General features: G+C 42.2%; 2 protein-coding genes across 3 annotated transcripts in view; one reads left to right on the top strand and one right to left on the bottom strand.

Annotated features, from left to right (window-relative positions):
• Positions 1–1,454: 1,454 nt before the first annotated feature.
• CCNB2 (cyclin B2) lies at positions 1,455–7,766 on the top strand. The gene is made up of 9 exons (XM_069798102.1): positions 1,455–1,614; positions 3,731–3,859; positions 3,940–4,065; positions 4,465–4,635; positions 4,709–4,867; positions 5,200–5,436; positions 6,301–6,441; positions 6,994–7,104; positions 7,460–7,766. The coding sequence occupies exons 1-9, from the start codon at positions 1,585–1,587 to the stop codon at positions 7,562–7,564; spliced, it is 1,209 nt and encodes a 402-aa protein (XP_069654203.1). The 5' UTR covers positions 1,455–1,584; the 3' UTR covers positions 7,565–7,766.
• A 1,475-nt stretch (positions 7,767–9,241) lies between these two features.
• MYO1E (myosin IE) overlaps positions 9,242–27,696 on the bottom strand; it is a 98,147-nt gene continuing 79,692 nt past the window's right edge. The window contains exons 23-28 of one of the 2 annotated variants that reach the window (XM_069798101.1): positions 22,770–22,916; positions 21,089–21,246; positions 20,158–20,250; positions 17,171–17,375; positions 10,857–11,026; positions 9,242–10,332 (exon numbers count right to left, since the gene is read on the bottom strand). In XM_069798101.1, coding sequence (XP_069654202.1) covers positions 10,256–10,332; positions 10,857–11,026; positions 17,171–17,375; positions 20,158–20,250; positions 21,089–21,246; positions 22,770–22,916 — 850 coding nt within the window. In that variant the 3' untranslated portion in view covers positions 9,242–10,255. Of the gene's footprint in view, positions 10,333–10,856; positions 11,027–11,437; positions 11,648–17,170; positions 17,376–20,157; positions 20,251–21,088; positions 21,247–22,769; positions 22,917–27,696 lie in introns of those variants that run through there. The other variant, XR_011327055.1, reaches the window with a different exon arrangement.

Below are 27,696 nucleotides of genomic sequence, written 5' to 3'. Positions count from 1 at the left end.
AGGAAATCTTTTATGCACCTGATTTGGGTGCCTGGTACTAGAGGTAATTTAGTGGTCCATGAATTGACTTGTTTTATAACTGCTACTGATATTGTCTTGCTTTTAAATGTATGCATAACATTGTAATGTGATGTTGAACACTTAGGTATTTGCCAGGAATCACAGTGTTCTGATCTTACGTGCTATTGCAGGGGCTAATAAAGCTGCAGCCTACTTCTGTTGCAGAAAGTTGTGACTTAACCATAATTTAAGGGAAGGAAAAAGAATAGGCTTTTGATTTTGAAAATTTCCACCACTGACTGTGCTTTATATGCTTAGATGCATTGCCTTAAGTTTTCTGCAGCATCTTTGACTTTGAAGATAAGATTCTCAACAGTATGCATCAAATTACTTTTCATATAAAATTCCATTGTCAAAAGAAATCCTTTTGTATGCAATAAATAAACTGTTAGACTGGTATCATTCAAAATCTGCTTCATATGGAAGTTGTTTTTTTTTTCCTTTTGCCTCTTTAAGTCTTGATCTGTAAAAATTATTTTGTATACGTGCATTCTTACAGGTACTGCCTAAGAAAAAATTGTCTCAGTGAAGGATCGACATTTAGCCACAGTTAAATATGTTGATAAACAGAACCATCTGGAACTTAGGAATTCAGGAAAACTGCCTTTATGAAGGATATAAAAGATTAATGTGTACATCTGTGAGTAAACATACAAGGCCAGTTTGGGGAGGTTGCAGAGTAATTGTGATTAGACTTTGCTGTCAGCGGAGGCAAATACTGTAGAGCTGAAGCTCCCGAGTCCCAGGACTAGTTATTAAACTGACCGTTATTAGCTTGTTACTAGCTGACCGCCGCGCCTTCCCCAAGTCATACGCGATATTCAAAATACAAGCCGTGGCGTGCGTCTGTTGGGGTGAATTCCCCACAGCGCAGGGTACCAAGCTGCTCTTTGGAAGGAGGTAAGCCACCTCTGCGGGTGCTCCCTTTGACTGGAGCGCTGCTGAGGTTTGGGGTCACAAAAGCTCCCGCGGGCGTCCGTGCTCCCAGCCAGCTGCCCTCAAGAACCGTGAGGAGCAGCGGAGGAGCCGGCTGCGCCCGGGCCCCCCTCGGCTCCCCCGGCGCTTCATCGGCCTCTCGACAGCTGAGGGCGCCGTGGCAGTTGCCGCACGGCTTCTAACTGCCCAGACTCTCGCCGCCCGGTGTTTTTCGCCACGGACGGCACAGCCGAGTGCGCTTTTCAAGGTAAGACCTCCTGCTTCGACGCCTCAGGCTCCTCTCAAAAGGAGGGGAGGGGAGGGGAGGGGAGAAGAGACAGCTGCCCCGCCTCCCCCCTCAGCGCATGCGCCGCCCCGGAGCCCGGCTTGCCGGAAGGTCGTCAAACCGTTTCCTCTATGGGAGGGGCCTGAGAAGGTGGACCAATCGAGTCCGTGCATTGTACGAAGCTGCCCAATGGGAGAGCGGGAGGGGGTTTAAGCGGAGCCGCGGCGGCGCGAGGCAGCAGTCCCTGGTTCGCCGGGGGAAGAAGCGGTCGGAGGGCAGAGACGTGAGCGGCCGCGGCCTCCCCTTCTCTTCTCTCCGTCCCCATGGCTCTGCCGGCGACTCGCCGCGTCGCTGTGAGTACTGCTCGGGCGGGGGGCGGGACCCGGGACCCGGTCCGGCGGTAAGGGGCGCGGGGGCGAGGGGGAGCGGGGCGGGGGGAGCTGCCCGTAGGCCCTGCCGCTCTTTCCTCTCAGGCAGGTAAAACACTGGGGCCACGCTGCGAGTGGGCTGGAGAGGGCTCTGCCCCGCGGGAAGGGAGGCGGGGGGGCCTCTTAGCGCTTTATTTGGCCGGGAAGCCCCCCTCCCATCCCACCCCCCCCCCCGTGCTATTGAGGGTACGGGAGTGGAGCGAGGTCCGCGGGGGGCGGCGGGGAGGAGGAGGAGGCTGAAGCCGGGCTGAGGGGGTGTGCAGTGCCATCCTCCCCCCGGGCGCTTCGCTGGCCTTGGCCGCCTGCTCCTCCCCCTCAGAGTGAGGGGAGGGTACGTGGGAGGAGGGGAGAAAATTGAAGCAACTTAACGGGAAGGTGCGGGAAGGGAATAAGAACCTCTATCCCACGGTGACTGTCAAATGGCTTAAGCTAAACCCCACGAGGAATTCCTGAAACCCGGTGGTTCCTTTGCTGTGTATAACAAGAGATGTTTATTTTTGTATGCCTTTTTAATGTACATGGTATGTATTTCTGTTGGGTTGACCCTGGCTGGATGCCGGTGCCCACCGAAGTTGTTCTATCACTCCCCCCCCTCAGCTGCACAGGAAAGAGGAAATATAACAAAGGCTCATGGGTCGAGATGAGGACACGGGGAGATCACTCAACCAATTACCGTCATGGGCAAAACAGACTCGACTTGGAAAATTAATTTATTGCCAATAAGCCAGAGTAGGGTAATGCGAAATAAAACCAAATCTCAAAACAACTTCCCTCCGCCCCTCCCTTCTTCCTGGGCACAGCTTCACTCCCAAATTCTCTACCAAACCACCCCAGCGGCACAGGGGGACGGGGAATGGGGGTTTCAGTTCATCACATGATGTCTCTGCTGCTTCATCCTTCTCAGGGGCAGGACTCCTCACACTCTTTCCCTGCTCCAGCGTGGGGTCCCTCCCATGGGAGACAGTACTGAATGAACTTCTCCAACGTGGGTCCTTCCCACAGGCTGCAGTTCTTCATGAACTGCTCCAGCGTGGGTCCCTTCCATGGTGTGCAGTCCTTCAGGAGCACACTGTTCCAGTGTGGGTTCCCCCCGGGGTCACAAGTCCTGCCAGCAAACCTGATCCTGCATGGGCTTCTCTCTCCACTGGGCCACAGGTCCTGCCAGGAGCCTGCTCTAGTGCAGGCTTCCCATGGGGTCACACCCTCCTTTGGGAGGAGTGGGCGGTATTCCCCACTCCAGCGTGGGGTCCTCCACAGGCTGCAGGTGGATATCTGCTCCACTGTGGACCTCTCTGTGCTACAGGGAGACAGCCTGCCTCACCATGGTCTTCCCCATGGGCTGCAGGGGAATCTCTGCTCTGGCACCTGGAGCACCTCCTCCCCCTCATTCTTCACTGACCTTGGTGTCTGCAGGGTTGTTTCTCTTACATGTTCTCACTCCTCTCTCTGGCTGCAGTTTCTGTGCCTGCTGCAACTTTTTTCACTCCTTAAATATGTTATCACAAAGGTACTATCACTGATTGGCTCGGCCTTGGCCGGCAGCGGGTCCATCTTAGAGCCGGCTGGGATTGGTTCTCTCGGACATGGGAAGCTTCCAGCAGCTTCTCACAGAAGCCACCCCTGTAACCCCCCTGCTACCAAAACCTTGCCACCCAAACCCAATACAGCATTTAGCAAAGAAATTGCTTTGTTCATGGGAATACTGCTGTAGTTACAAAGTGTGTAAATACAACAAATAAATAAGTAGTGGGGTAAGCACTCTTAACATTAAAAAGCTATCAGTGAGGAAGAATGAGGTAGAGTGCATTGCTCTAATCTTGCAACACAGTTTCAGAGAGTACTGTACTCTTAGAAACCTATACAGAGGAGAGTTCTTCCTCTGAGCATGTGTGAACAGGTAGGAAATAAAACCTGGCTGAGTAATGGATAGCATGCACAGGGGTACACAGGTACAGTGGTGGTAAGTGTATGATAGAGTTAGGTATCTGAAAATTAAAAAAAGCTGGTCTCTGACTCTTAAGCTGCAATCTTATTGTTTTAGGTCACTAGACAGGTGGAGAATGCTGTGACTGAACTTCAAAGTAAAGCCAAAACTCACCTTACTGGCAAAAGGGCTGCCTTGGAAGAAATAGGAAATAAAGTTGCAACAAGAGGAACACGCATAACTAAGGTAAAGGAACATTTGAAATCTATCTATAAGGAAAAGATGGATTACTAGCTCTGTACTAATAGTAATTGTTTTCACTACAGAAAACAGAATGCTCCAAAGCATCCATAAAGCCTATGAAAGGACCTAGTAAGATGGCAAATGTAATGATGCTGCCTAAACCTCCAGCTGCTGTGAACCAAGCATTCAAAGAAACTGGTGTTCCAAAGGTAGGAAGTAATGATACTGTTCTGATTCTTAATTTGATTTGCAACTTGGAGCTCTAACTTCAGAATAGTTCATCTGTAGATGCATCTCACTTCCCTGGGGAAAAAGCAAAGCCTCTGTCCTGAGCTTTTGGGTTCATGCATGTTGTGCTTAAAGGCTAACATTAAAGTGGCAGACTAGCTGTTGAAGTACTGGATAAAGTTTCTGCTTTAGCTGGCGATTACTTGAAGGTCTTCTGATTCTGTCTGTACGGCATCTTGGTGAAAGCTTGCCATGCTAGAACGCAAGCTCAGTTTCAACTTTTATCTTAAGAAATTGTATTAGTAAATGGAAGAATGTGGAAATGAAGGAACGTTGCAGCTTAAACAGTAGATACGTAATCACTACGATCTGTTCCTTAGGTTCTGTCTCCTGTCCCTATGGATGTATCTATGGAAGAGGAGAATTTGTGCCAAGCCTTCTCTGATGTGTTGCTCAACAATGTAGAAGACATCGATGCTGAGGACTGGGAGAATCCCCAGCTGTGTAGTGACTATGTAAAAGATATCTATCTGTATCTGAGAGAGCTTGAGGTATGACATACTGAGTCTGCACTTCTGCAGTATAGTGTTAATCTTGTTACTCACACAGCTCTTTCTCCAACAGGTACAGCAATCAGTCCGCCCGCACTACCTTGATGGGAAGACGATCAATGGGCGTATGCGTGCAATTTTAGTTGACTGGCTTGTCCAGGTCCACTCAAGATTCCAGCTTTTGCCGGAAACACTGTATATGTGTGTTGCAGTTATGGATCGCTTCTTACAAGTAAGATATTTTTCAACTTGTATTTGGACTAGAAGACTTGTTCAATGACTGTGCTTTTACAGGAGTTTAGGATTTACCTTTTCTTCATAAATTTAAGAACATACAAAATCTGCTCTTTGTAAGAGCTCTGTATAATGTAGCATCTTAACTCTGAGGCTGCATTCCTCTTTGAGCCTGTTATTATAGGCACACTTCTGACTCAAAAGTGGAAAATCTCATTTACATCATATGAATGAGCACTGTCATACTCGTGTTTTTAAACTGATAAATTTGAATCTGTTTATCTAGACTTTGATGTTTTGGTGCCTACTTTTTAAATTCCTATATTGCAGAGTCATCCAGTAACTCGTAAGAGGCTTCAGCTAGTGGGTGTAACAGCACTGCTTGTAGCTTCAAAATATGAAGAGATATTCTCTCCTGATGTAGCAGACTTTGTTTACATTACTGACAATGCCTACACCAGCAGTGAAATTAGAGAAATGGAGATTATGATTCTTAAAGAGTTAAACTTCAATTTGGGACGACCTCTTCCAATTCATTTCTTAAGAAGAGCATCAAAAGCTGGGGAGGTGAGTACTTGTCTTCATTATCTAGAACTTTCCTATATGTGTAAAGTCTATCAGGATTGTTTCCAGCATTTTTATTGTGTGATCTTACTTGCTTTTTGCTTACACTCTGGATCAAGAACTACTCAGCTATGTAACTCCACCATGTGGAGTAACATGACATCAACACTGGCAGCCAGTAGTGGTTCATGCCTGTATTTACTGGGGCCTGTGTTTAGTCTTGGTGGCAGTAATTTCACTGTTATAGTAAACTAAACATACCTAGAGCAGAACCCTTGCTTTTAGAGTAATCTTTCGTTTGGTGATGAGAGTATTCCCCAGTAAAAGGGGAGCAGTGTTACAATTCTTCAAAATTTTAGAATGGAAGTATTATATTATTTAAGAATCAAAAGAGAAGCTTTCTCTTTGATCTGACCCTTTTTTTTTCTCACCTCAGTAGTTAAATTTGAGTGAACTGCCCACACTTGGAAGTGGGCTTCAATTACCTCAACAGACCACTAGGTGACTCTTGAAGTTAGCCAGCTGTCTTAATTAGGATCTCCTTAAGTCATTTTACACTTCTCTTCTCCTCCGTAACCCATCCTGTATTATGCTCTTGTATCCCTAGTTAGGCACAGCAGTGCTGTTTTCTGTTAAAATCCCTCACTGGACTTTGTGTCTGAATGCCAAATGACTGCTAGGCTAGGACTGGTTTGTGCTCTGGTCTCGATTTTGAGATGAGTGCCTGTTAGAGGTCCCTAGACCTTAATAAAGAAATAAAGATTTTTGTTGACTGTTTTGTCAGTTAATGAATACAATAAACAATCCTGAATTATTTTGATAAGGTTAAGTGAAACTTTGTGGATTAACAAATTCTCAATCTGGTAGGCTGATGCGAAGCAGCATACGCTAGCAAAATACCTAATGGAGCTGACACTGATAGACTATGACATGGTTCACCATCGTCCTTCAGAGATTGCAGCTGCTGCGTTATGCTTGTCCCAAAAGATTCTGGGACATAACAAATGGGTAAGTATTTTAATCAAAATTGTTAGGAGTTTTTTCTTTCAGTTGATTGAATCAAACCATTAAAACACTACTTCAGAAAATTGGTTTTGGGTTAGTAATAATGCTGGTGATCAAAGGAATATACCACTAAAAACTTACTATCTTTTTCTGTGTTAACTCTGTGGTATGAAAGGATTTTTCATTTGAAAGTATTGTTACAGAAAGCCACACTGTAAATAAAGGTAGATATCTCATAATTGTCACAGTATGTGTAGAATAACAAAATCATGGACCATGAATAATGAATTGTAATTCAACTAGTGGTTACTCTTGCAAGGGATGCTGCTTTTGTCCTCTGTGTGGTGTAGAAATGTGGTTGTTGGCACTGATGTGTCCAGGCTTCTGCTGCACACCAGAAGTTATTCTGGATCTGTTGCCGAAACTGACAGTACTACAGTTCCTAGCACTGGAAGATAGCGCATGAAGCTTAGGGCACTTGCTACCTGCAGTGATTGTGCCTTGAGCAACAATCCCCACTTCATAAATCTCAAATTTCTTACCATTATGCTGCAGGGTATAAAGCAGCAGTACTACACTGGGTATACAGAAGACAATCTTGTGATGACTATGAAACATATGGCCAAGAATGTGGTCAAAGTAAATGAGAAGTTAACAAAATACATTGTAAGTATAACTAATAAAATCTTTTTAATGTTTTAGAAATTCTTTTTTCTGCACACTATGGATTCTTAAGTAAATGTTCTGTATGTCATCTTAAAGCATCTGCTATTCTGACAAGTCTGTGACAGGATGTTGCATCAAAACACTAACTTCAAAACACTAACACTAAACACTAAAACACTAACTTCAAAACACTTTAGACAAACTGTGCTCTTGCTACTTTGCAAGCTGGTTCACTTCTAACTTTGTTTGTCTGCCTGTTTTCCAAGCAGTCAGGCCAATTGACCCAAAATTATCTGCCTGAACATAAATACTGTATGTATAAATCTCTTGTAACACTGTTCCTCTACCTCTGCAGGCTGTAAAGAACAAGTATGCAAGTAGCAAACTACTGATGATCAGCACAATCCCTGAACTGAGCAGCGAGATAATCAAGGACCTGGCTTTATCGCTCTCATCATAACCCAAGGCAGCCACATCGTGATGGTATATGCACTTTGTCCTTATTTGCCTATTGAGGCAAAACTACTGCTCTTTATACATAGCATTCTAGCCTTACCACAGACATTTCAGACTTGGAAGGTGAAATTTTAAACTTGCTTTGTAGTACAACTCTTACCTAGAAATAAAGCTCCTTTCTTAAAAAAAAAAAAAAAAAAAAAAAGAAAAATTTAAAATTGTGACTGTGAATCTCTTAAGGCACTACATAGACATGTCTACAGTCTAATGTCCAAGTAGGACTTTCAACTAAATAGGTGATTGATACAACTGGCAGTTAGATGTGGATGATTATTTTCAGTGGTTGCTTCCACTCGAGGCTTTATAGTGGGGTTATATTTAGTAAAATGTTGTTTTTACCCTTACATTAAGGAAGAGCAGGCAGATGGTTTATCTTTTTGTGGTGTACCTTAAAGGATATTAAGTGTGTACTTTATTTCAGTGCCTTGTCCCAAAGACGTACACAGGAATTTCTTTTTTTGTAGTTTGTCACCTTCAAGTTTGGGGAAAGTAGTAGGCTGGCTTTGACAGATATTAGCCTTATAAATCTTTGTGTTTAGGTGAACATAAGACAATGTGTTCTTTGTCTTTGTGTACCTAAACAAAGGGAGTTAAGGTAGGGAAACTCTTAGCATCACAGGAGGCTTACCACTGTGTCCAGGGCCTGTATGTGTAGAACTATAAGGATGTGACCCTTTGAACTAGCTCAGCTCTTAAAACCTCCTCCACTTCTTGGACAAAAGAAATCCCTAGCTTTTCATTGCTTGTTCATTCCCCACCACCACCAGTAAACCTCTCTACCTGCCATAAGTAGATTCTTCCTTATTGCTTAACATCTTGCTTTTCTTTGTTTCTAATAAACATCGGTATCTGTGTGCTCAAGGAATACAAGCATGGAAGTAATGCAACTTTCCTTCCACAATACCTCATTTAAGCCTATTTGTTAACATTACTTCTATAGCACCAAGTTAAGTTACAGACCCTTAGGTACTCTCTGTTATACTGAACTCATTACCTCCCTTCTTCATGAGTGTGCTGGCTCTGATGTAGAAGGCAAGAACCCAACACTACAAAACTGGCCTAGACCAGTTACTGGCCAAAGCTGGCCTAGACTGGCCTTCTATCCTCCTGCTGTGGGAAGGATATTGAAGCTACTGGGTTTTATCTTCTCAAGCAGGAGACTTCTCTCCCATAGGATAAGTAAGCCTAACTCTTACTGCAAATGGTCTTTTGAAAAATGTGTTTGATCCCTTGTGTGTATATGATCCTCTGCCCTGGACTAAGGCCTTAGTTTCTAGCTTCCAGAAACAGCTTCTGCAGTCAGTCATCTCTTAATAGAGATGGTAAGTGTGCCCAGTTAGACTTAGGCAATAGTTCAGAAGGGAAGGGATTCAAGACTTTTAGCTGTATCTTAAAGCTTATGCAACTTCTTAATACCAGCATATGCAGGTTTTTTACCTGCTCTTAACAAGAAAAAAATTTAATGCATACCCTTCAGCTGGGAATAGTGAAAATGGTTTTGTTTGGAGCAAAGGCAAGGGGATTTTTTCTTTAGGAACTGGTGCAGTAAAATCCAACACATGTTGTAAAGGGATTTCTTTGTATACACAACTGAAAACAAACTGCACAGAGAACAGACCTGTTCAGCTAACTGCTTCTTGTGTTTTATTTTATGGAGGTTCAGAAGGCAAAGCATGAATGCTGATAACTGTATGACAAGCAACAGCCACTCTGGTGTGGGAGGCAATCAGACTTAAGCAGTAACACTTTGCTTTTCCCATTTAGAAGGAGTAGTGCATATCTGTTAAGTACCTGGCATAAAAATTCTAGTAGAACTACTTTGTGAGTAAGAACAGTGGAATACTACATTATACATTCATACATGTTTCTATCATATTCAGTTTTTATATACAGTATATGATCTGTTTCTATAAATGTACAGCTCTGCATAAAGACACTTCTTATAACAGGTACAGCATTAAACTTAAATCCAACATGGGCCAGCCATATTATATTATAAATCTTGAAGGCAACATTGTTTAGCATACAGTACTATGTGGTATTCTGTTTTAACTTCTTATAGTGCCTGTTGGGAGTCCCTAAACACATCAGCAAGCACAAACCAGTTCCATTACAACTCTCTGTACAGAATTACTTAAATATACCATCACAGTAGGTTTTTAGATGGTAATGTCCTAAATAAGCCTAAATGGTTTTGACATATAGCAGCATACTTAACATGTTCCCCAGAATGATCTGCATTAGAGGAAATGTGCATTTAACATCATCTTCAGTAGATAATTAAAAAGGTTACGGATATTCAGCTGAAGGCACTTATTAAATACACCCTTTTCAAAGTTCCTGGTCCCAGACTGCAAAGCACCTTTCTGTAGGGAGGTTTGAGTATTCTTCATTTACTAGGTGTTAAAACCAGGTTTTAAATATAATAAATAATTGGTAGCATGTCCATTGCTGTATGCTTCTGAGACAAAAGGTCAAAGTCTGTGCTGTGGGTAATTTTCTTCCTGTTCATGTACAACTTCACTGGTGGAAATACTGCTGAGAATAGCAAGTTTCAGAAGAACAGTGTCCTGAAGGCAAGAGGAAGCATCTTCAACCACTGGTAACTTCATGCCAATTTTTGTCTGACAGTCTCTTATATCTTGGTGACATAATTGTTGGGAAACAGACCTTGTTTCCCTCGTAGTCTTCCTGTCCACCAGCCAGAAGGATCTATGATGAAGAAAGCAAAGGTAAGTAGTGAGGTTCTGTAAACCTTTTTGTATACTTTTTGAGGCAGCCTTGCAAAGCTGTTCCACACAGAGGGAGTTGCCTTCTGAAGCACTGAGGAGAAATGATTTGGTGAACCTGAGCTTGCTAATCTTTTGGCTGTATCACTATGCCTTATGTGAGGTTGCTTTGGAGATCCAAAGAGCTGGAACTGCTTTGTTACGTTTTTGTTCTTGTGCTATAGCTGTAGTTCAGGCTAACTTTCAGCCAGAGCCTGTGACAGAACTACTCTTAACTAACTGTACAGATCTGCAGTACCAAGTAATGCACATGTCATTGATCTGTCTCTGACATACTTTTAAGTGAATGGATTTGATTGATGTGGAGATTTCTCTGCTCCCTGAGCTGTCACAGGAATTTGCAAGCCTAATGAGGGAAGATGTGGCTCAAAGTCATGTCTTTAGTATTACTCTTGAAGGTATACTGTCATAAGTAGTTAAGCAACAAAACCTTTTATCTCTACGTACCTTCTTTAATTATATCAATCACGTCGTTGGCATTAAAGCTAAGTTCATCTGTGTCCTGAGCATCATATGCATACAGTGCCCTGCACTGTGGTACCTGAGGCTTAGGCTTTGGCTGTGGTTTAGGCCTTCCTCCAGCTGGTGGGGGTCGGTTTGTTGTCTGCCTGCGAACACTAATGGGATAAAAAAAAATGTTAACATGCTTCAAAGCTCATGACTTGAACCTAAGCTCCATCAACCCCGCTGTCCTAATGAATTGATTCTAAAGGATATCATGGAACAAGGAAAAAGATTCTTTTAAATGTCACAACAATTAAGAGCAGTGTAAGACTTCCCTGTGAAAGGGACAGAGTTGCCATTTCTTCCCTACTGAAATGGATGAATGGGTACTTACAAACAGCAGTTCAAATGCATAGAAGACATTTTAGTGCTCAGGCTGGAATGTAAACAAATGTGCACATGCAGTTCATGCAGATCTTGGCAACTACACAACTTAGTCTGTCTCTCCCCGTGCCCCAACTTCACCAGGGATTTAGTTTCCAGTATTAAAAACAAAGGTCTAGCTCACAGGCTTGCTACTTTACCATTCTTGTGACTAAGCTGTAAGAGAGACTGCATCTCTTTTAAGTTGCCTCAGATTCCAGGGCCGTCTATGGACTTGTTCTGTTATAGTCAACTCTGAAGCAGCAGGGGAGATGCTGCACAAACTCTTTGTCACAGCTGTGACCACTCCAAAGATTAGGAAGGGGAAAGAGGGAAGAAATGCATTTTGCCAGCTCATCAGCTAATAAAGGCTGGAAGAGAGAACAGGTATTAGATGCAATATGTCAGTTTAAAATAAATAGTAAATAAATGTGCTGAATGACTAAAAAATGTTGCAGTGATGTGGAGGAGACTGACAGGCAATTATGTCATGTAATGCCATGGTAACAGTACACAGCTCTTGCAGAAAAGGCTTATAGTTACTTAGACAAAGTCCTAGACTAACTTTTGTTGGTATGTTTCTAGTTCCAAGTTTGTGTGATGAACTGCACCAAAAAATGAGCTTTGAAGTATGGGTTAACAGCATTTCAGGTCTAAACTAAATTTATCTACTGGGAGAGAGGATTTTTCTCCTGTTGTTCAGCATGTATTGACTTTGCTTGGGATAGGGTACGTATGTTGTGAAAACTAGACCTAGGTATGGAAATGAAAGAATTTGGAGCAAGTCTTAGAACAGTTTTTCTGCAACCACAGCAGAACAAGAACATCATCTTAGATGAGATGATGTCTTGCTGGTGAGAGCATGGTATTTTTCAACTCAAGCTTGTATTGGAGTGTTAGTGATTGATAGCTAGAACTTAAAGCTGTGGTAGTACCAGTGCATCCTTCTCAGCAGCTCTGCTAAAAAAAACCCCTAATTCTAACCCTTTAAAAGTCTATCTATCTATAACAACTGTAGCTTTGAAATACTAAATTCACAACTCTTCTAGCTTACTCCTTGTGTACAGGGAACACTGGTGCTTTCCCTTTGGAAAAGGAATGGTCAGAAAAACTTACTGAAACCTACTGCTGAATGTAGCAGTACTGTTTCTTTATTAATATACTAAAAAGGAGCTTATACTGTTCAGGAAGACAGCCTTGCAACTGTCGCTTTTGTACGAGTACTTCCTTTAGTGCTGTTACACTCCTCTAGAATGTTTGCTTTTCGTAGTGGTGAAGGGAGTGGCGAAACGTGAGGACGGTCATACTTGGGCATGGTACTAACCAGGAGGCGCTGGAGGGGAGATGGGGCAGAACCCATCAGGTGTTGGGCGCACCTGCCTCCCCCACTCCTTTTGGGAGCGTGGCTCTCCGTTCCGGACTGGCTTTGGGAACTGATCGGAGACGTGCTCTGCTCAACAACTTGGCTCGATTACTGCTGCCCCCCTAACGCTTGTGCTGGCCAAGGGCGACGGCCGTTGGCAGGCGGTGAAGAAGGAAGGTGACGGAAAGGAAGGCAGCTCCGTTTGCTGGTGGTAGGGGATGGCGAGGTGCTGGTATTGGCAGCGGGGCCTTGCGATGCTTCGCCGGCGGGCCGGTGCGCCGCTTTCCGTGCGGAAACCCGTGTGCCATCAGCCGCCCCCCCCCCCCCCCCCCCCCCCCCGCCCGTGTGCCGGCTCCGGCCGAGGAGCGCCCGAGCGCGCTGCTGCCGCGCGGCGGCGGGCGGGGCCGCCGGGCTGCCAGCAGGGGGCGCGCGCCTCCCGCCGCTGCGCGGCCCCCGCGCCCCGCTGTGGGAGCCCGCCTCGGGGCGGGGGGGAGGGGGCGGCCGCTTCTCCAGAAGCGTGGCGGGCGTTGGGGGTCCCCCCCCCCCCCCCCGCGTTTACCCTGAGGAAATTGTCCTCGATCGGTCTTTGCAGCAGCTGTTCGCGCAAGTTCCGCTCGCGAAGGGATGCTGCCGATAGCGTCGGAATACTCGCCTGGTTGGGGAGGAGGTTATACAATGGCCCTGGAAACATCCACCGAAATACGCCTCGGTAATGGTACTGGTAGGGACAGTAACTGTGTCGTATTACTATTATGGCTGTTACAAATTAGTTGTTTGACCCTGTGCTCAGAGTATCTTATTATGAGCAGTAACGAAGCATTGAATATGCTGTGTCAAAATACTCCAATTCCTAGACTAGCCCACCACTGTCTGAAGTCATGTGGATGTAAAACCAAATTATCACCTGCTTGTTTCAATGCCCACCTGGGCTGCACTCTACCCCTCTCAGAGTGGGCGCTTACTTTCCACCATTACTGACCAAAATACTGTTTCACACTTCAGGAAACACAACTCAATGAACTTGCAAGGTGTACTAGACAGGCAGCAACTTGTATACTGCAACATTAAGGTCCAAGAAATCACTTTGCCAGGCCCTTTTTAGATGTTCCTTTACCTCATGTGGTAGCAGCCATATTGCTACTGCATGTTGCCTACAGCTGTGGCTTGCTTTGAAAGAAAAAAAACAAACCACAACAAAACCAAAAGAAGAAAACAACTTGTTCCCCAACATCCTCTTCCCTCCCTCCCTCCTTCCTCAGAATCATAAGCTATGTTACTAAGTGCTCTTTTGTCTTACTTGTGGCTTCCTATAGAGAAACTTCCACAAAATCCATCCAGAAGGGAGCAATGGATACCTGTTCCCTACTTGTTCTGGTTGCACTTACTGCTTTGGCCATTTCTGGGTTGGGGTTTTTTTTTTTCTATCTTTCTTGAGCCTACAGAGTTAGCAGTGAAAACAGTTAGCAGAAAGTGAAGATGTCATTCTAATGCAGTATGTTTTGTTGTTTGGGTTTTTTCTTCCCTTGGACTACATCAATCATGACTGCCATTTAAAATGGTAACTAAGTAATATAAGTTTTAATATGTGGTAATCATCCTTGTAGACTTGCAAGACTGAAACAGATGGGGTTGGTGGTGTGTACCCATAGCATTAGGAACTGTAGTATGATGCAACTGATCTTTTTAATCCAATATGATAGTTCTTAACTCATTATGTACTTGGTGGCTGCTACAGTAATGACTGTGTCAGTCACAGTTGTCTGATAGACATCACAATGGCTTTATCCTATGGCTTATGGGTGGTTGTTGCGTGAACTGTAGTCTCAAGACAAAGTAGAAATCCAATACTAGTGAAACAGCTTTAACAGAGTAAGTTGACAGGCAATGAGAAAACTTCACCACCCAAAGGCATGGAAGTTATTAGTTTACAAAGATGGAAATGTGTCTGAAGGTGTTAGCATGTGCTGACAGTTCTGAAATAGTTAAAATAAGCAGCAGTGGCCACTTGGTTCTAATGTCTTTCTTATTTGAAGACCAAACTTCAACAGAAAAATGCTCTAAATATGCTTACAATATCTTATGGCTAACACTTGGTGCACAGTGGGGAAAAAAAATGACTGCCATTAGTACAACTGAAAAGACACTCTGTGCACGCCTTATTTTGCTGGAGGGCTGACCACCTCTGTGTTTAGGAACTGGAAAGCCCCCACTTAGGAAACCTGTACACATTTGATACTGAAAATCTATCAATTCTGTGTACACTTATTATTTGTTTTCTATGAGGTGTCTAATGCTCACTAGAAGCAACGTTGTAATATACTAAATCAGTACAGTAGCCAGTTGGATCACACACAAAAAAGAATGCTTAGGCTAACAGGAGAATTTAGTGCAGAACATCTGCTAAGGAGCTGAGAAGGGTCTGTTGGTACAAAAAGGTACAAAAAGTTGCTCTTGATATAGTTAAACACAAGTGATTTTTTTGCTGCCTCTAAGACGCCCCCCGTTCACGTGGATCACTGGAGAAGGGGACTGAACTGTTCCATCTAATCCCTCAGAATATTCCAGGGCTGAGGGCAAATAGGTTAAGAGGCTGCAGAAGGTCAGATGGAAACTTGGTGAAAGTTTGACTTAATCTTGATTTCTCTCAGATTATCCCAAGTGCAAGCTCTTCCATATCTGGCAAAATGATTTGCTGTCAGGCCTGGGAGCTTGGGTCACAACTGACAGCTCAGAATAAAAATATGACTGTTTAAGTGTTAGTGAGTCACTGCTGCATTACTACAGTCGACAATGTATGACAAAGGTAAAAGAATGCAATATTGGAATGGGATTGTGGGAGACTTTGAGCTACTTGGGCACTTCCTTAGGCAAAATTCTTACTACAGCAGTGTCTCTGGTTTTACTTTGAACTTTTACATCACCTTCAGGGGATGTATGGTTCCCTAGCTGTCATGGCAAGTGAAGGCTCAGGCTCTGCGATGAGTCAGTCAGGGCACTGGTACAACATGAAGCTATCTGCTGTCAGCCAGCTGTCTCTCAGAGGCTGGGCTATAGAGGCTATCTTGTTACAGGGAGAGATAGCAGTCTGTTGGAAGGCAGGGAAAGAGAGAGGCCATTTGGAGGAGGAAAAGCTGAGGAGGACATTGAACTGTAATTTATTAAGAACCTGCAAATAGAGTTAGAACCTGCAAATAGAGTTCTCAGCAGGAAAAAAATCCATATTTCCTCTTGGTTTTCCCCTCAATATTATTTGGACAGAGATGTAAGAATGATGGCTTGTTCACCATGCGCAGGGCTTTCCTACTTAACAAGGAGGTATTTATTATGTACATTTACTTGAAGAGCTGTGGACTATAGAATTGTATCTGCACTAACCATTACTATGCAAAGTTATTATGCCTTACCACAGTGGATTTTTATTCTTCTAATGCAACTTGTTGATTTAATATGCTCTAGGACAACGAGCTGTTACTAATAGTAATTTCTCTGAGACTTGGTTACATCAGAATTAAATCACACAAATAGGAAGTCATCAGCAAGGAGAAACACAAACTGCTTATTCAACCAGATAGATACATTTTTTTCCTAGAATTGCTGAATAGGCAGCAGTATTTGATAATTAAGTGGCACTCAAATTCTCACTATAGTAAAACTCCACTAATGTTCTACAACAGTGTGGAATGTAAGAGCTGACTGGAAGTAGAAACTGTTCAGTCACTGAAAAACTTAAAATTTTGTAAGGCCTTTAACATTCTGGAGCACTAAAGTCCAACAAATACTTGACGGAAGACTTCTGTCTTCATAATTTCCACAAATGACAGGTTTTGCCTGCTTCTGGATTTTCAGTCAAGATCTGGAGCAGCTGGTTTCAGAGTTGAGAACAAATTGTTCTGCTTCCCTCTACTAAGCCCCTGATTTCTTGGTTCCATCTTTCTGCTACTTCTGGTGATTGTTTTGATGCTTTTAACTGTTGGCTATTAGGAAATACCTAGTTACAACAGTAAGACCTGCCCACCCCCAAATCTTGTAGGATTGTCATAGTAACATATTCTGGAAGGCTACAGCTTAGAAGTCCAAATGATGCTGGAATAATCTTGAAAGTCACGCTGCCAAACCTTCCTCCTAAAAAGAAGTACAAGTCTGATATACGAGTCGTGAGTCAAAGCTGAAACAAAACTACTATTAGCCAGCATTTCTGGGCATGACAGTTGCTGTAAAATACCACATCTATGGTTTATGATCTGTAAACCAGAAGGGAAAGAAGGCCTAGTTAAAACTCTGCCAAGTAGAAGGTACCATGCAAATTTAAGGTATTAAACTAGAACTCATTTACCTTCATTCCTAAAGGCCTATGATGGAATATGTGTTTTGAAATCCTGTGGAAGATGATGATACCTTTGAGTACAGCTCAATAGCACAATCTGGTCATCTATGTACACAATATGAGTTCATCAGTCACAAACAGTTCAAGTGTGTGAAGCTATTTACAAAAATTGACACTTTTTTTCTCAGATGTAATGTAAAATCTTACCCAGCTGCTCCTTGGTCAGGTACTTTCAGGAAATCCAAGCTTTCTGGTTGCTGTGAAATCTTGCCTGATCCTCCAGACAGTTGCCGTGGTAAAGTTGGTCGTGTCATATTTGTATACAGGTTTTTCTGATTGGCCCGTTGATTTCCTGGGACATGGGGAAGTGGTACAAACTGTGGGGGATTTATTACTCCATTTTGCTGCTGACCTAGAAGTAAATAAAGTGTGAACACATCCAATCCAAACTACAGCTCAATAAAGGTAACCTTTTCCTTGGCTTGATGGCTCAGCTGTCAGATTCAGCTGTCAGGGAGACTCAGCTATCAAGGAACTTGAAAACAAAACAATGTTGAAATCTTACAAGTTTGATTTATACAGTTTTGGGTGCACTGGCAATCTCTTTTGGGTTCATGCCTTCATGAAGTTTGAGACATGTGCCTTGAACATCACAATCAAGCAAGAGGATTAGCTCTCAGCTAAATTCAACCTTATTAATTGCTTAGCTAGCTTGTAACCACCACACCTCTATTTAAAACACTGCACAAAATTTTATCCAGATGAAGGTCAATCTAAAGCTAGCTAGAATTGCTGGGGGTCTCTTTTTAAAGTTCAAACTCCATCCAACTCCCTGAATACTGGGCAGACTGTTTTTTAAGTTGCTATAAATATTTGTCTATTTTAACAAGCAAGTGTTTTTTTCCTTTTTTTCTTTGTTTTGTTTGTTTTTTTTAAAAAGCCTTGCTGCTACTTTGATCACTTAAAAGTTGTGCCTCTAACCTGAATTTAAAACAAACCCACCCATGTCCGAGCTACTTGCAGGATCAGGGCCTAAGGAGCTCACTCTGCATGTTCTACATTCCTAAAACTCCCATTGAATAAAATGGGAGCTATACTTATATTAAAAATCAGATTGCTTAATGCTGTGGGTAATCCTCTCCTTTTTCCATTGTAATTATGCCTGTTGAAAATTACCAAAATGAATAGCTGTGCAGAGAGGAGAAGTCATAGTCATGACACTTCAAAAAAACCTTACTGCATTCAACAGCTGGTCTTTGTTTCTGATATTCTCTTGATAGTGTGGCAGAGCTTAAGTCATCATAAACTCATACATAAAACTCACTCTGGGACACAAGCTAGTATGGCACATACATTATGGTTATATAAATAAAGGTTTGTTTTATGCTGAACATATACATAACAGTCTGTTCAGCTGCTGGACCATTAATTTCAAAACAGGTAAAAACAGGAGAATCCATTTCAAATTATCAGACGATGGCCCACAGTGTTACTTCCTCACATAGTGAGAGCAGGATGGAGAAATTTTTTTTGTGACTTTCAAGGAGGAATGTGCCCAAATCCTGCGATTGCCTCAGACTCCTTTAAAGTCTGGGCAGTCTAATTGGAACCCTTTTGTAACACCTGTCTTCAATCTTATTTTTCCAGCTATAACTGGCTATTTTACAAAAGATTTTGAATTTAAAAAAAAAAAACAAAACCCCAAACAAAACAACAGTTACAGTAATTGATTTGAGGTCTGCATGAAAGAATTCTACTCACCTTTTAAACATGATACCCTAATGCATAAGGGCTAACACAGCATTTAACTTCAGTAGTTACACTTATCCTGCCCGGACACTAGAGTGTGGTTTCACTGGTCTGTGAACATCTAGTTCAACCCCACAGTTGAACACTAGGGAAATGGTGGGTCAATAGAATATTGTTCTCTCCTTGGAGTTCACAGGCTAAATTAATTTTTTCTTTCTAGGGCAGAGTTGAAACACCCTGATGACATCAATCCCATGCAGAAAGTTAGCCCAGTGTCTTGCTGCACAGAGAGGCAGGCTCTTCTAATTAGGACTGACTGTTGACATGTCTGTTCAGGAGCTGTCATAAGCACTGAGGGATACATGATTACAAAAGGCCATGCTGCAGGTATGGGCATCCACTGGTGCCTTGGACTTGCGTGCAAATCTACATCCCTTAGCTACGTGAGGCAAGTTTGGGCTTGGCCTGCAGGCACAAGGCTTCTTCAACCAATGTTTTTGTCATTTTCATGTAGCTATAAAACTGCTGAAAGAGTTTTTGAAAATATTAAAACAGACTTTCCTTGCTTTAACTCACCCTGTACGAATATTTACTATCTGCGTTTGCAGACAGGTTAACTCCTTTAACTACAGTAATTTCCCACTTTACTACGAGCAGTTCTTGCAGATCATGCAGTCCTTAGTTTGACTCATACAGCTATGGGGATTGGGAATTGTCTAGTTAATTTGGTGACCATGACTGATTGCACACCCTACTTACACCATTAGCATTGTACTTCTCAATAAACAGCAGCTGACTGAAAGAGAACCCTTTGTTAAAAAAAAGTACTCTGGGAGTGTAAGTAAATAAAAAACACTTGGGAAATGTTGGGTCAATGGAATATTGTTCTCCAGTCTGAGTTCACAGGCTAAATTAATCGTGTGTCTCACGGGCAGAAGTGAAACACCCTAATGACATCAATCCCATGCAGAAAAAGCCATGCTGCTTACTGGCACAGCTGATACATCTCAGCATTCAGCATATGCAAAAGTTGTTACGTAACAGGGTAGGATAATGAGACATAAATTACATTCTATTGTTTATTGGCACTGAAAGCAGTTTCATTGTAAAGCATCATCTATGGCTTGATAAGTGTATATCTTTTACCCTTGAAAGGAACGTGGAGATGGCTAGTTTTAGATTCAGTGTCTTCTACTAACTGGCTGAACGTGCCAGCATCCATGACAACCAGGATAGCTCTGGTGGAATTACCAGTCTGATTGTCTGCAGACTTCAACAATACACTTCACAAAATGCCTATAATGTATGCTTTCCAGTCAAGACTTTTTAAAGAGGATTTTAAACCTTTACTATGATTTCTTAGTGGGTAAAAATTACCAGATGACAGAGTAAAGCAAAAGCCTGAATTTGGAATTTTGTTTTTGCCCAAGGCTAAGAGGACTTACCAGGAGGAGGTGGTGCAGCTCTCATAGGATAAGTCTGACTTTGAGACCTGTTGGAATACCCTCTACTTGGGGTAAGGTTCCGTCTTGTAGGACCTAAAAGAAACCAGCAACATTTTGTTACCCTTTCACAATTACATTAGTTAGGTAAGTCCTTCTGCCTGCCAGACCCCTACTTTCTGATCAGAAAGAGCTGATCTTCAGGTATGAATCTGACTCCTGCAGTATTCGCCAGGTTGTTCTAAAGCTTTAGGTGTAACAAGGATGACAGGCATATTCTCCCTTTTGTGATCCAGCTCAGCCACAGGACATGAAGTAAAGCTATCTCAAGACTAGAGTAAATGAGGCCCAAAAGACCATTAGCTTTATGAACTTGTTTATAAACCATGGATAGCTGGCACAGCAGTACTTTTGACTATACTGTTTCTGATCAGCAATTAGTACGTGAAAAACATAGGACACGGAACCTGCGAGGCTGGTAGATTTACAGCTCCGTCTTTGGTGATGTACAGAGGTTACCTTTCCTCATATCACAACCTGCTCTGTCCTGACGCAGACCTTTCTACATCAGCAAGACTGCAGGAACTACAGGAGCTCAGAGCAGAGTGAAAGACTCTTCCCCAAAATGCTTGGCTAATTGTGCCATTTGTACTATGTCACATGGTTAAATGCCCTCATTTCTTTCGCCGCAGGGCAAAGAATTTCAGACATTTCAGAAACGGTATATAGTGAAAGTAACAGAATTCCAGCATGACTGTAGAGCGGCACGGAGTTCTGCTGTATCATTAGGATCTATAACTTGGATCTTCTTTAAAGTGTTACAGAGAAATAATAAAGAACACGCTGAGGCTACTGGCAAGCAAGGAGAGAAAGAGTCAACCATTCTCTAAATTTCTAAACCGTTCACTGATTTCTAAAGGAAATTGATACTTACGGGAATTCTTTGGTAGCCCTGGTCCAATGCTGATCTGCAGCACTTTATTACTTGGCTTGAGAATGGCTGTATCTCCTTGGCCTTGCATAAATTGCACTTGTCGAGAACCACCACTGCTCCAGGGCCCCCAACTCTCCTTTTTCAGCTTCACTTCAAGTCTAATGTAAGCACATGAACACATGAATAAAAAAACAGAAAGCATTTCTATATCAAATCAGGACAATATCACTTGGAAGCAGATAACTTAGAAATATAAAAGTAAAAACCTTAGACTGAGAATCTGTGTTCCCTGAGTGACGTAGCTGACATAAACCACCTAATTAAATCTCTTCTTCATGCTTTATAAAATGTTCTTAACTGATGCTTTAACTTTCCTGGTAAAGCTACTCAAAGGAAGTTTAAGATGCCTTGGAGCGGGTGGAGAATACAGTGAGCTTCGAAGAAAAATGTGCAAAGGTCTGAGTAAGAGATGTGTCTGCCATCAAACATCACTGCCTCTGCAGCAGCCTCTACTGGAGCAAGCTAGAGTGCTCTCTTCCTAAACATTCTTCTGTATATACCATTAGATATATATATATACACACATTAGATGTATACATATGTGTATATATTGGCACGTATATGCCAATGTATGCTTTAGGATTGGGCCTTGTGCATGTTCTGGGAGTAAACAATTTTGCATACACATACTTCAGTCTTTCCAATTTAAACTTTTTTCCATGTGTGTGCACACACACATAGTCTTTCCCAGCATTTCCACACTATCCATCTGCTCTGAACTGTACTCAGATATGAGCTAAGGAAATTACGGTTTGGTTTTGGGCAAGACCCCAGAAGTATAATACATCACATCTTACATGAACAAAAAATTTACTCAATACTGGCTTTAGATTCCCAATGTATAGGAGTATGCGATACAGGAATGTTACACACTTCAATTCTTCTCCTACACCCTTTCCAAACTAAAATACTACTCTCCCGTTACCTCTTATAATTCTCCACTTTTTCAAAGGAAATAAAATAAACATACAAATCCAAGGCCTACTCTTGCTATCTGCTTAACGGGTAGGAGTATTAACAAAAGAACACATTTGTTGGGATAGTTTCCAGCATGCCCTTACAGCTAAAATGCACATCAAACATTCTGTAGCTTTTCAGGCTTGTTTCTAAAAAATGTTCCAAATATCATTTACTTTATGAGGCTCCTTTAGAACTATCTTTTCACCCTGCAGTCCTCTGTCCCCACAACAAACTTCAGAATTTCAGATTCTTACATTATGTCTCCAGAATTGTCTTTCAAACTCTTCCATCATGATGTTTCCTCTCCTAGGTCAGCTGGAAGAGGATGCTCCCTTCTTATGATAGGGATGCATCATGGTGATGCACACAGCTGCAGACCCTTGAGCCTGATGCCATGTTCAGTAGAATGAAGGCAACTCTTCTATGCATATAGACAGTGGAAAGCAGCAGACAGCCCAGGCACAATCCTAACCTATTACTCTGACAAGCTAATCAGAAAGTCTGGTCTCCTTGCACATACAGATTTTTACACTGTGCTGCCTCTTACTATTTTAAAAGAAAGCATAGTGTCAGGAGCTCAACAGCTAGCACTCACTCATTTGCCTTCACAGCAAGAACAAAGACTATTCTTAAAAGCCCATTGAAAAAAACCATAACTCACGTATTGCTAAATTTCAGAGGTAGTTTTCTTTGTGTTTTCTCTTCGTATCGTTTTGATAAGAGGCTTAAAAACTCAGTTTTGAAGACCGATTCCAGCAAACTATCATATTCCTGTTCATGTAGAATGAAAACATCATCCTGCATTGTGCTGAAAAGAAATCAGAACATATATCATTCAGATTAAAATTTCATCAGCAAATACAGCCAGCATTATAATGACATTTGCAGAGTACTTGTGGTTAATTTTTAAAAACATAAGAAAGTCCAAGCAGCATTAATTGTAGAGTCTTGCTTTCTGAGAACAGGTTTGAGGTTTTTTTCAGGAGTTGATAATGGAATATCTGAAACAATCCTTACTGAGAGACAGGAATATTAGTTCATCGTTTTACAGTAATTACGGTTAGTAAAAGAATATGTGCTATTGAAGTTACAATTAAAGTCCATCTCTTCAATAATGGCAACACTTGTGATTAAAGGTGAATTGGAAACTTGAAGGTTACTAAAGTAAGACTGAAACCCAAAGCAAGCAAATTCGGAATGAAAACTTTTAACTTTCCATTGGCTTTAGCTTGGACTGGTTTAACACAGTATAAAACCCACGCACGCTGGGTTCCATTGCCACCTTTGGATCAGTTCCTATTTACACCTGCTGAAGATGCTGCGAAACACTTCACAGAAAATTATATCCACATCAGTAATTTGCAAGGCTGATTTCTGCCCGTCCAGAGTCCCCACAGTAAAAACAGTTCTGTTGCATCCTAGCCAGGATTACTATTGTTCCAGCATGCTTGTAATTTGTTCATATGTGTATCATTCTTCCTTTTAACAGCATGTTGGCATGCTTCTTAGCTGTAACTACACTGGTGCCTGTCTGCTTCTGCATTCTCTCTACAAAGTAGAGGTATAAACAGAGCTTTCTAAATAAAACTGTAAGACCTGAAAATGGAGGCCATGGGTCCCCTCCTTACTTCTTGACTTGAATAGCATATAAGCAACCACAGGATGCTCTGGTTCAATTTGCTGACCCACAGTAAAGGAATTGTATTTTGAAGCTGGTTAGCATCCCACTGGATGAGCTTACAGAACCAGGTCATTGCATGGAGCGCAATGCTAGATCAGACACAACAAAACGGTGGGAGCAAAATGACAGAGGGAGGGGACCACCCCTTGGGCAGCCACCCACATTTGCATTGGATTAGAAGTGACAAGAAACCTCTAATTTCATGTATGACTTCATAACCAGTTTAAATCAAGTTAACATTGTTGTGCTGTCAGAAGAGGCAGCCTTCCCTCTGCCCCTCACCCTCTTTGTTCATTGTGCATATCTTCTCTCATGCTAGAATCCATCCCCTGCCCTTTCCCAGTAGATTAATTTTCTGCTTCCCTTACTTTTCAATGTCTCATCCATATCTCCACGCAGCCACCAGAGTGCTAGCTACTGTAGGAAAATGTGTGGCCAGGAGAAAAGACAGCACAGGACTTTTGACAACTGCAGAGCTGAGAATTCCTTAAACTTATCACAAAAGAATTATTACATCACCAGCGTGATATTTCACAAAATGGAGTACAACCATTGAAGAAAGGAGCCTTAGTTAGACGTTGTTAAGTATTCCTGGCAGAAAATGTGTGGCTCCTTTTCATGGTTGTTTAGTCCGCTGCACGGAGTCTAAAGCCAAAGCTTCTCTGCTCTTTTGTCAATGTTGTTGGTCCATCTTCTGCTGCTATTACTAGTATCAGAAAATACTATTTGATAACAGCAATTTATTTCAATACATTAGATATCACCTACCAACTGAAAAAGGCACTCTCAGTTTGCATTTCTGTCTGGAGAAATGGACCTTTCAAATCCTGTTGAATTTAGAATTTACATTCATTACAAGTTTTCACCGTTTTTTCTAAAAAACAGTATACATAACTCAGAAGTGTGAAGGCATTGCAGTGGTTAAGGCTGTGGAAAACCAGACAGGTGGCTTTGGCAGCCAGGTGAAGGGCAAGCCAAAGTTACATACCTGTCACTAAGAAACATCTTCTTTCGATCGTTTGCATAGCAATACATCACAAAAAGAAGGTGCCAATATCTCACCTGAATCTATATATGTATTGCTTCAACATTTCAGAGTTAACTCCAAAAATAAATTAATTATAGCACATAAGGAACTCAAAGAACATTCAGCTCAGAAAAAGCAAGCCTGCACCTTCTATCAGAGACAATATTATTAGGTCTATTTGCCCTCATCACTGTTTTCTGATCCTAATTACCTAGCAATCAACAGCTTTCCACTTTGAGCATGCTCCTCCCTTTTCCTCTCCCAGCTGGTTTGCCTGATTGCTGATTCTATAAATCTGAAAGGGGGGAGCAGACCTAGTTTTCTAACCCTCACTTTTCATGTAGTTCCTGAAGACTATGACTTCCTCTACAGACTTTAAGTACCTTTTCATGAAGAATTGAAAATAGCTTCAATAGCTGCTAGAGGTGCTCTTGACTGTCAGGTATAAAAATACAGTTCTAACCCACTTGAGACATTAGGTAAAGGATGAGTTGTATCACTGTTTTTCTAAAAATCTACTTACCACCTCTGTACTCCACACTCTTTAAAATTCTGAAATCTTTCCCACAGTTTGGAAAAGGGTGTATGAAACTACAAACTTGCCTGATTAGTATTCAAAATAGCAATAAGAAATCTATAAAAATAGAGTAAGAGCATGACCTCCTTTCCTATCATCAAGCAAATCTAGAGCCTCAGCAAGGTTCTGAATGAGCTGTGTAACAGAAGCCCAAGACCCCCAGTAAATATTATCTAGTCAGTGGTCCTATTTTTGCTGGTTTGGTGAAGAGTCTGACTTCACAATGCTGTTAGGATGTCCTGTGTCACTCCTTATCAGATAAATTATAAAGCTCAGTTACTTATTGTTACTAAAAATGCAAGAACGTTTCCATGAGAGTATGGGTTGTCATTCTCAGTACCCTGAACAAATTCCAAGTTGGGCATTTGCACTTTAAATTGCAACACCTTTAGTAATTCAAATTGTTATGTAGTGTTAATTGTTGTTAATACATGTCAGTACTACTGATTATTCTGCCTTTATTGTGTATAAATGTATTGCTACAGGCTTACATCAATATATTGCGCATGGGTTTCTGGAAAAGTATTGTTTAGATAGCAATGCAAGAATCCAGTTATCCTCTCTCCCCCTTTGATTTAAAATGTATTTAATTATGTACTGATTTAGTTAAAATGTAATATTGCATAAATCATAGTACTAATAACAACTGAAACTTTTAAATCTTTGAGGCTGCAATATAGAATAGAGCTAAATCCATTCTGGATAAGCTCATGAAGAATGTTATTGCAACTATTTTCTTGCAGCACAGAGGTTTGAGATTCACTTCAAAACCCATCAGAAATCAATTATCTTAGCGGTGTAGAAAATTTAAACTACAGGGACAATAAACTGGAGTTTTGAAAACACGTGAGAGAATGCAAGTTAGAGCAATACAATTTTTGCTTTGAGCCAGACATCTGAAAAACTGTTTTGGCGTTTTTCTTGTGGGTTTTTTTCCCCCAAAGATACATAGTAGGTAATACCTGTACTAAATAAAGGTTTCACTCTAGTTTTACTAACTGAAGACTGTTAAATATTACACGCGCTAACTCCTGCCACTGAGACAAGATTAACTCAGATTTGAGAGAAGCAGTAACTTTTACAGCCTCTGCAGACAGAGCATTACATTACTACTAAGTCACTTCAGTACAGAGTTAAGAGATCCCTTGATCAAGATCCATTTTGAACTCAGGCCATACTAACATAGTAACAGGGAAAAGCCTTCTTGCCCCCCTAGGTTTTTTAGGGTTTGGTTTTGGAGAAATACCTGGACAGTTTGATAGCTTGTAATTCTGAATCTACTTTTAACATATACCTAACCCAAAGTTTTTTACAACAAAATAAAATCAATAAGCTAAGTTCAAAACATTATTAGACATAATCATAAAATGGTTTGGGTTGGAGGGGACCTTAAAGATCATCTAGTTCCAACCCCCCCTGCCATGGGCAGGGACACCTTCCACTAGACCAGGTTGCTCAAAGCCCCATCCAACCTGGCCTTGAACACTGCCAGTGATGGGGCATCCACAGCCCCTCTGGGCAACCTGTTCCAGTGTCTCACTGCCCTCACAGTAAAGATTTTTTTCCTAATATTTAATCTAAATCTACCTTATTCCAGTGTAAAACAGTTACCCCTTGTCCTATCGCTACATGCCCTTGTAAAAAGTCCCTCCCCATCTTTCCTGTAGGCACCCTTTAAGTACTGGAAGGCTGCTATAAGGTCTCCCTGGAGTCTTCTCTTCTCCAGGCTAAACAAATCCAACTCTCTCAGCCTATCCTCATAGGAGAGATGCTCCAGCCCCCTGATCATCTTCATAGCCCTCCTCTGGATCTGCTTGAGCAGGTCCATGTCTGTTGTTTGCTGGGGGCCTCAGAGCTGAATGCAGTATTCCAGGTGGGGTCCCACCAGAGCAGAGTACAGGGGGAGAATCACCTCCCTCAACCTCCTGGCCACACTTCTTTTGATGCAGCCCAGGACAGGGTTGGCTTTCTGGGCTGCAAACACACATTGCCCAGTCATGTTGAGCTTCTTGTCAACCAACACCCCCAAGTCCTTCTCCTCTGGGCTGCTCTCAATCCACTCATCACCCAGCCTGTATTTGTGCTTGGGATTGCCCCGACCCATGTGCAGGACTTTGCCTTGTTGAATGTCACGAGGTTCACACAGGCCCACCTCTCAAGTCTGTCAAGGTCCCTTTGGATAGCATCCCTTCCCTCCAGTGTGTCAACCGCACCACACAGCTTGGTGTCCTTGGGAAACTTGCTGACAGTGTGCTCAATCCCACTGTCCATGTCGCCGACAAAGACGTTAAACAGTGCCGGTC

This window comes from Haliaeetus albicilla, chromosome 12 (assembly GCF_947461875.1).
Source record: "Haliaeetus albicilla chromosome 12, bHalAlb1.1, whole genome shotgun sequence".
Classification (NCBI taxonomy): Eukaryota; Metazoa; Chordata; class Aves; order Accipitriformes; family Accipitridae; genus Haliaeetus; species Haliaeetus albicilla.
This window is presented reverse-complemented; position numbering and strand designations above follow the sequence as displayed.